The 9,578-nt window shown below is 40.4% G+C and overlaps 1 protein-coding gene across 1 annotated transcript; it reads right to left on the bottom strand.

The window, feature by feature from the left end:
• Positions 1-4,181: 4,181 nt before the first annotated feature.
• Positions 4,182-7,260, bottom strand: faslg (Fas ligand (TNF superfamily, member 6)). The gene is made up of 4 exons (XM_036582656.1): positions 6,813-7,260; positions 5,855-5,900; positions 5,660-5,716; positions 4,182-5,244 (listed from the first exon to the last, which is right to left on the bottom strand). Exons 1-4 carry the CDS (start codon positions 7,104-7,106, stop codon positions 4,841-4,843), a joined length of 801 nt encoding a protein of 266 aa, XP_036438549.1. The 5' UTR covers positions 7,107-7,260; the 3' UTR covers positions 4,182-4,840.
• Between the last annotated feature and the right edge of the window lie 2,318 nt (positions 7,261-9,578).

The following is a 9,578-nucleotide window of genomic DNA, read 5'->3' on the forward strand; positions in this document are numbered from 1 at the left end:
TTCCGATCGGCTTTATCAACACATCTTCCTTAGAATCTTATCGCCACATCGCGACCATCACTTAATACATTGACTTTTAACTTAAGAGACATTATTTCCATGACAGTTTCCATTGTGCTGGGTGGGCTGCAAGCTACCTGGCTGAATTGAAGAGGGGGGAGGTCCCTTACCAGTACTATTGCTGAGTCAGAGATGTGTCTTTTGTGTCAGCAAATGTGCTTTAATCTGTGACTTGGCAGTCTCACACTTTGGTGCTTAGTAGGCCGCTTGGCATCATAAGGTAACAGAGGTTTATAGATTTATTACTGCTCATCTTACTTAAATCATAATGATACTTATGAAACCAGACGTTGACTTGTGATTTCCCACCGCGTAAGTAGGGTTTCCACCTCAGCATCGTAAAATTCCTTGACACTTGATCACTGAATTGATTTTTTATTAAATGCAATGGATGAGTGGCGATGCTCACAATGCACTCCAAGGAAGATAGACGTTAGTTCAGTTACAGAATCTATTCGTCAGTTATCGTGTTGCAGTGCTGCCTTGTGCCTTAATATGTCCCCAACAGTGCACCTTTCAGAAACAGTTGTCGCTACTTTGAGGGAAATCTGAACTGATCAACACATTCTTTGTATACAAAAGATTTGACCAAATTATTGTGTTAGAAAATGATTGCAGAAAACATATGAAAAGACTGAACTTTGTAGTACTGAATTGTGGAGTTACTGTTAGAGACCGTTACATTGTTTTTCGTAATAGGAAACGGAGGACCTTCCATAGAGACGGTCCCCGTTAATGGCTCGCTGATCCTCTGCTACTGTGCTAGCTTTGCTAACTCAGCTAAGCTAAGGCGCTATCGGCTACGCCGGCCAGACTGCCCTACTCCAGACCCTTCGTAATGCGTTCAAGCTAGGTCAGTACCCAACAGCTACATTTCACTGAACAGCGGAGAACCTTCCACTGAGTTTTGCAGCTACACTGCAAGCCTCAGCCCATTATGGCTCGCCGATTTTCTTCTACACTGCTAGCCCTGCTAACTTGAGCTAAGCTTAAAGCGTTATCAGCCAGCAAGCCTACTCTAGTCCCTTCAGGCCTTCTGAGCTAGTTCAGTGACCAGCGGCTACATTTCACACTGCGAGCCCCGGCTCTCAGTATGGCTCGCTGGCCCTCCTCACACAGTGCCTGTGTCTGTAGCCTAGGCTTCTGTGAAGCCTTCCTAAATCGAAGACCTTGTGAGATAAGCGAGTTGTGTCTCTGGGCGACGTTAGGAATGGCTGCTAACGAAACAGGGCTAACAGGCTGCGGGTTACTACTTCTCTGTTAGCTTAGAGTAGCTATGCCTTGCATAAATAAGAGAAAAAAATACTATCCTGATGCAGAATGACTAAAGGAACGAGGGTGATTCTTGGTAGGTGTCCTTCGGCTCCGAATTGGATTCTGGCTGTGGTGGCACTTATGGCTGTAAGGTACAATAAAGCTGCTAGACAGAGCATGTATTTTTCACATTGTAGTGGTATTTGTGTCTTGAGAAAGGCTGTACTTTTCCCGCTATTGGGCGCGGTTTCAGCAACTTCAGTGGACGTGCCCACAGAGTTTCAGAGCACAGAATACTGCTTATTTTTTTCACAATTTTGAAATATAATTTTATATACTTTTATATATTTATATTTCAACCATTCCAATGTGGCTGAGTGCTTAATACCATTTTTTCTGTGGTGTGACACATTTGTTACTGCTTTACACAGACTTTAAGTGTAGTATCGATATCAGCGGTGGAGATACCGATACCTACAGATACCACAAAGCAAACTGCTGAGTGAGGTGTGTATGCACACCAGTACATGGAACTTCATATCAGCAGTTTGGGTTGACAGTCAGCAGTAAAAATGCTCATGGCAAAATTTGTGATGCCAGTATTTTGTGGGAAAACAATGGAAATGGGTGATTTACCCATTCTTTCTAAGGTATTTGTTTTAGCGGTATGCCATAAGAAAGCCAGTTAACAATTTACAAATAGTGTAAAACAGGCTAGGGTTTACATGCTCTCACTGTGTAGTCCATTATAGTCTGATTTAATGTCAGTCCAGGTTGTTATCGAGGTCAGCTCTATCAAAGAGCACCATGGTCTTGCAGCCTGTTGCTTCAATCAAGCTGATAAGTTTGCTGAAAACGCTGCTTCTGACAGCAGAATCTGACACACATCCATGTAAGCATGAGTGTAAGGGACGCATAAATGAGACAAGACTTGAGAAATTTAAATGTAAAACAGATTTTACCAACGTTTTTGCTGAGAGGCTGCTGCATGCTTATGTGTACACAGTACATGTTTATCTGTATATTTTAAGTGGTAATCATTCTAACTTAGTATGTTTTATTTGTGACATAGGACAGCTTTGCCAAAATAAAAAGTAGATTTCTAAAAATATCAGGACTCAGCTAGTAGGAAAGATAGAGTTAGTATCTGTATCAGTGCTCGGTTTGAATACTCAGTATCGAAACGGAAAAAGTGTTATCAGTACATCTCTAAAAAGAAGCAGTTTAAACTTAGTAAGAAATACTAAAAAATGAAAATGCTTGTTTTACTGAACATTTTGTGCCCAGGAGTGGAATGAATCCCATTTCCTGGACAGATGACCGAAACCCTGCAACAATGGCAAACCTACATTTGACACACTTTGTCTTAAATAAAAGTTATTTCTTTTTGTATTGGTGATCTTGATCTATAAATGTTGGTTTGAAATCAAGGTTGTTGATGGAGTATGTTTGGTTATGTTGCATAGATATTTCACTTCCTTAATGTTTATGTGATAAGTTGTGGAAAAGACCTGGCCTCATATTGATAGAACATATCTTGTTCATGCCACATTGAGAAGAGAAAGTACATAAAAAACATCGTGCTATAAATAAATAGTGACTTTTAAGTCTGTAGTAGGCTGAGGATCTCCAATGGTCACTTCCTGTGGGGTTGTGTGTGAGTGTGTGTGTGGACTGTTTTTCCACTGATCTTCTCACTGAATAGTGGAAGATGAGGGGTACCTCGAGTCCTACACACTCGAATGCAGGTGTGAAAAACAGTAGACATTTCAGACACTCTAAAAGAAACAGGCAACAACCAGAAAGTCTGCATGACTATACTTTCCGGATGTTTATTTCTAAGAAGTGTAGATAATCTCTGTTGCAGCCACCAACAGAGATTAGCTACTGATAATCAAAACTTAAATGTGCCTTGCTGCTGTTCTAAGAACTAATATAAGCTGCCTCTCTGCTTACTCAGATTATATAACAACTGGTGTATTATCAGTGCACATTTTGCATGTTCTTTTAACTCTAACATTATATAGAAAGTTTTGGGGCATATCTTTTTAAGAGATTTATCTCCCAGATTCATCAAATACCTGATTTCACCTGGCATCCCACCTTGTGTGAATGTGTAAGGCAACACCCTCTTCCCTCAATCTGTGGCCTCAGCCCTTTGAAGGTTATTTAAGGGATCATCAGTATCATTTGGGAAACCAGCAAGACAGAAGAGTAACTAATATCACACTTCACAGATAACAGCCTAAATTTTCACATTAGTGTAACGTCTGAGCCCCGATACCCAGGAAGGAAACTGAGAAAAAAAGCACACAGTGTTCTGAGTCAGCTGCACTTAACCCCATCACAGAAATGCGACAGAATGTGTGTATCTGCGGGCTTGTGAGGAAGCCAGGATGAGGGTCTTTGCAGAAATGATGAGGAATGAAACTGCAGCTTTGCAAAGTCGTCTTGTGGCCCAGCTAGACTATTTAAAACCACAGCTGTTCAGTATTTCACATAGAACCTAAAGACATTCATTCATTCCCTGAGTGAAGAGTTAATAAAAGCCTTTCTACCATTCGATGTAGACTGAAGTGGCTGAAGTAGGTTATGAGTCATGCAGCAAGACATTGCTTATATGGTTAGGCCTGGAAAAATGTAAATTGATATGGTTAGCATATTTTCCTCTGTCACTCTCCACCAACCTACTCTCACCTGCCAACATCAGCTTCTGTGTGTTTGTGCCAGCAAACTATGTACTTAAGTATGACATACATTAGCTGTTTTGTGATGGACACTGAAATAGTATCTCCTACATACAGTTTCAGTATTGATTCAAACAGAGACTTTTTTTTTAACAATAATTTATTTGAGAGGGAAAATATATAAGATTTCTCTTATTGGTCAATATGACCAATATTTATATTGATAAATGTTCAGACCAGTTATATATACACGTACACAAAGGATATGTCAGTAATGAAAATAAATACAGCAACTGCACCTCCTCTTTGGAGCATATTAGTGTTCACTGAACATTCAGAGGGCTATTGTTTTATAAAAGATGTTTGAAATACTGAAGATTTGAAATACATTCAGAGGATATTCACTGAGCTAAGCTGATGGGAATGATGTGTGTTACCATTTTACATTAAGATTTTTAGTGATGTAATGGAATAAAATGCAAAGATGAAGCTGGTTGCAGGAATGCGGTGGTGTGGGTCATCATTCCTGGAATTCCTGGCATTCCGGAGTCCAGCACAGTTTGGTGACATTACTGCTATAAGATGTCCAGAATCATGTGTGCCAGAGCTGGAAAATCACTGAACTAAACTAGACACAGGTCCACTAAGACTACTCTACTGCTCTATGGCATCACGCTTAAGGACCTTTTTGGCACCATTGTCTTTAAGAGAGTGGTGGGTTATGAGTAGTTCTGAAAGAAGATTGAAAAAATACTACCCGTATCTGTTCACTAAGGCCTTGCACACACAATATTCTCGGATCTCTATTTGGTCTTCCAAATCTGTTCATGAGTCCATGTTCAGAAGAGTCTGAAGAGGCCGAAGTAATTACTGTGGTGGCTTTTGCTGAGCAGTGCAGGCTGGGACACGTTAACGAACACCCAGTCGGCCTGCTTGAGCTGTTGAACGGAGCCAAGATTACTGCCATCTGTCCATACCTCTGTGCTCCCAACCCTGCAGAAGCCTTCCCTGCGATCGGTCATGAGGGTTTGTGCCCGACCATCTCTCTTTATGTACACCGTGTGAGTGAGAGAGTCCCTTCGTTGGCAGTTGTTCGAGAGGAACTCCACACGCGAGTAGACGAAGTAGAGGCCTGTCTCGTTCACCTGTAGGCCACCATCACGGTACAGGATGCCATCTGTGAAGGCACGGCTATACCTGGACTCCCACTTTAAGGTCTTCGATACTCCATCCTGGGATTTTCCTGAATGGATAAGAGGAAAGTGATGATATTGGTGGGCAGTCCTCACTCTCTTAACTACATAACTTGAGTGTTAGTTTCATAGTAGATAGTAGCTACTGAATAATAGTAGTTACTGAATAATATGCCTAAGGTTGAAGAGGTTAACTCAGTTGAGAGGTGGGTACGGTTTGCGTGTTATAACTCCAGAAATGGTCCATTATTCTTACAGAGGGAGAAATATTAAAGCTCTTTATGTATGTGTGTGGATTCTGTCTCTAATCAAGTTTTTAAGTCTCTGATTAAGAAACTAAGTCTAATACTGCTCCTCATTCTAGCTTTCCAATCTGCAGTCACTCATTGGACACGGTGTAATTGTGCTGTGTTGGAGGAGATGCATACTATACAACTCTTTGAAAAAAGGAAGATTTTCTTTTACCAATCAGATGTGCAGCTTGAGGATGCTTGGTCTCATCAAAGTTTTCTGTTGGGTGCCCTGAAAAAGTCAAGAGAGGCAGTTGCAGGTTGCCATATTTATCTCTGTATGCTTGTTTGATTAGGAGCAGACACCGATGAAGTGAGATAAGCACAATCTAACCACAGAGGAGAAGTTAAAACAAGATGAATAACTCACCAACTAGCCTCTCGGGTGCATTGCTTTCAGTTTGTGTGTGCATTTCCTGCCATGAAAGAAGCAGAAAGAAATTTCATATAGTTGCAGTGTGATATCATACGCATGTATACACATACCATTTTTCAGCTGACTCCCGGAAACATTCCCAGGAGGTTCTTTACATGTATGTGAAAGTGAATAGAACAGTGTCTAAAGAGAACATTTATGCTCACTTCTTTTCTCTTCTTAAGAAGTTGAGTCTTATGCCTGATTGCGCTCTGGTTTGAGTAGAGGATATCCTGTACTGCTGGACTGGTGACCACAACCTTTTTTTTCTTTTATCTTTTTTTAGGTTATTCCGGTCTAAGCATGTTGAAGTAAATGTCAAAATGCAAAGGCTAAGTGCACAATGCATTAGATGAAAACCTCTTAAAATAAAGCATCTATTGGAAAGATTTTGGCTTTAATCAGAACCTCAGAACCTTGGAAAGATTTCCAGAATTTAGGAATTGCTGCTGGTAATTATAGGTTTAACTTAATGCCTTAAACTTAAATGGCTTATACATAGACCCACACTTACATATTAGTTTCATAGTAGTTACTGAATGATTTTTAGTGTTAACTGGCTTTGAGATTTACCTATTTTACTAGTGATTTCAAAAACATAAAAGGTTATTCTTTGTGAAAGAAACAAAGAGACACTTACATATTATGATATAATCTTCAAAAACACCTCTGGCTATACCCTCAAAAAGAAGGGTTCCTCAAGGGCTCTAGTAAAGCTGGTTGTATACAGAACCATGACAACTCAAAGAACCGTTTAAATGATTGGATGGTTCTTTCCATGATTGAAAGGTTCATTGTGGAGAGCACGTTATATATATATATATTCTATAAGATCGTTCTATTTACACACCACATAGAATGTTTTGTTGGTACTATAAAGAACCCGTTTCTTTCTAAGAGTGAGGTCTCTCACCTGTTCCAACTTTGCCAACTTTGTCTGCAGGCCCCAGATTTGGTAGGCTCCAAGTCCCAGTGCAGCAAACACCATCACCAGGACCATAACCAGAAGAGTTCCTGCAGCAGAACTCAGTCCTCCACAGCCCCTTTTCTTGGACTGAAAACGGGCAGGAGGAAAGGTCCAGCAGGGAACCAGCGTTGGCTCCATCCTGTCAGTGGCCAGTTGAGGATGATCATGCTGCTGATGAATAGGTCTTGCAGCATTCACTGTGAACACTGGAGGATACTGGTAGCTAAGGTTATTATTCATGTTCACAGCTCTCAGTCTGTCCAATGTTGACTGTGTATCTGAGAAGTCACCAGCACTTTTTATGTGGTAGACACTTCTTCTGTGGTCCTCCCACGTTCTTCTACTTCTCTCTGAGTGTCTCTCTCTTTCTTTCTCTCTCTGTCTCTCTGAAGAACTCCTGTCCTGCATTTAGCATGCAGATCGCGTGATATATTCTGAAGGTGGTGACGTCATGGACAGGAAAACCTCTCATAGTCATCATTTACATGCACTGCAATCAGTTATGTAAAAGCATATTTATTGTGTGTTTGGTAGCTTATTATCATTTTGGGGTGATTTTCCTCTTCATCCATCATCCATTTGATCAGTTTGTGTCTTCTAATCTATACATTCAGCAGTGCTTAAGTGTAGTAGTTCATTCATTCTTGCTGAAGTACCAGTACTGCAAAATCTGCATTTTTGTGTTTGTGCTCTGCTTTAGGGTCTCCGATGTACTACAGGCTTATGAGATTGTGTTTCATAATGACCTACAAAGAGTTCTTTAGAAGACCCGCAGTGCACACTCAAAAGACCACCATCATCCTTTTAGCGGAAAAAACGAAAAAATTGACAGATCGGCAGATTTGATGTGGGGAATGCTCTGAGACAGAACGAGGATGACTTACGAAACGTATTAAAATGTTTAGAATGACTAAATGAGTTTTAGAGTAACGAGGCTGAGGCTATTCAGTTCGCTACACAAAGGCTGCAAACTGTCAATCCTAAAACTAAATACTAAGTGGAACAAATAGCATGTGTGCTATCATCACTTTAAAACATGGAGGTTGATTTTGTGTGTAAACAATGATGCAGCAGATAAAAGTTTCAGTAACCCTATCGAACAACCACCGAGGAATAGAAGCTGCCACATGAAAAGCACTGAGCGTGTGCATATGCTTTCAGTCTTGCAACTTGCAGTCTCAGGGGTCTACATGAGAACTGAGAGGGTGTGGGGGTGGAGGTTAGTGGTGTGGTTTGAACTAGAGAGACGAGAGCGGCATCACTTTAACCTGTACCACTGCTGCAACATACCCGACACTCACACACTCACTCAGCCCGAGTTTACGGGAACAAGCACCTCAATTTCGTCAGAGCGGTGTCTGTGTCCGTTTGCCCATCTGTCAGTCTGTCGGTTTGTCTCTGTCTTAGTCATTTTCAGTGAGCAGATCTGGAAGTGGATGATTTTGAAGCATTCAGAAGTTTTGCCCTCCTTTGCCCCATACAACCCAAACCCTCTAACCTTTGGACGCCCCCACCTCCGAAAATAATTCAGTCATTACCACTTGTTCATTTTCCGTCTGTTCTGGTAAGCCCCTCACTCTTGTACTCGAAGAATAGTTTCCTATGAGCAGGTATCCTTCTCACGCGCTTATCAGCAGGGTTTTCCATGGATGGAAACACTTCAGACAGCCTTGTTGATATGAAAATGAGACGTTTGGCCTAGTTGGATAACTACATCTAGGTCTAGTTTCTGTTAGCAGCTCGACCACAACGCTGAGCTATGCCAAAAAACACGGATCGTCTATATTGACATGATTGGCCTCATTCAGATCATATGTAGCTGCAACGAATGAACCTGCAGCACCCACTCAAAAGATCTCTGGCGTCCTTTTACCCTAAGAAAAAGAAGAAAATGACAAATGACTGCAGATTTGATGTGAAGTGCGCTCTGTCTCAAATATGAAAAGTCACCAAAATGGACGATTTTCTCATGGCTGATGATACTTATACTGTATTTTACTGTTCTGGTCATGGCAGCAGAACATGCTCTTAAATTAAATTCTTTGCCAGTGAACTGTAATGAGCTACTACATCATAGCAAAGTAGGTTTTTTTTAAGTAGTTGTGTATATATGTATATATTACAAGGGGATCTATGGCTTTTAACAATAGGTGAACCCTATTTGGTGCTACAGAACCCTTTTTTGAAAGGTTCTTTAAAGAAACAAATACAACACGTTTTCAGTTTCCCATCATAGAATTATTAAGCTATTACCCATGCAACAAATCATTTATGCAATCAAATGGTTATTTGAGTTGTCAGTGTTCTAATCATTGACTTTACGAAAGAACCCTTGAAGAGGGACCAATTTAAAAGGTATAGTCTACTGTATTTTCATAAAATATAGCATTCCAGACCTGTACTCTGATATTTAATTTAGCTTTTTGTGAAAATTAGTAATTTCTATAAAAAACATATTTTCAGCGTTTAAAAATATATACAATATGAAGAATATACAATCCGTTCACTTTCACATTTCCATTCATAAATTGAATGCTATTGTTATAGCAGCATTGCCCCACAACCTTTTTGAATCAACATTGACATTGTTATTAACCATGTGGAATTTGATTTATAAGAAATTATCATAAAATGTCATTAGTTGTAGGCAAGGCTCGATTTAGGGTGGTGGGGGGTGACAAAAATTATCCATCTTTACATCCCCTTTGGATT

This window comes from Colossoma macropomum, unplaced genomic scaffold (genome assembly GCF_904425465.1).
Source record: "Colossoma macropomum unplaced genomic scaffold, Colossoma_macropomum, whole genome shotgun sequence".
Lineage (NCBI taxonomy): Eukaryota > Metazoa > Chordata > Actinopteri > Characiformes > Serrasalmidae > Colossoma > Colossoma macropomum.

Bases quoted from the DNA above. Each gene is read 5' to 3' on its own strand.
- faslg (XM_036582656.1), bottom strand. From the start codon at position 7,106: ATGAATAATAACCTTAGCTACCAGTATCCTCCAGTGTTCACAGTGAAT. The intron at 5,901-6,812 runs GTGAGAGACCTC...CTTTCATGGCAG, and splicing joins AGTTGGCAAAGTTGGAACAG to GAAATGCACACACAAACTGA. The intron at 5,245-5,659 runs GTAAAAGAAAAT...TTATCCATTCAG, and splicing joins TCAAGCTGCACATCTGATTG to GAAAATCCCAGGATGGAGTA.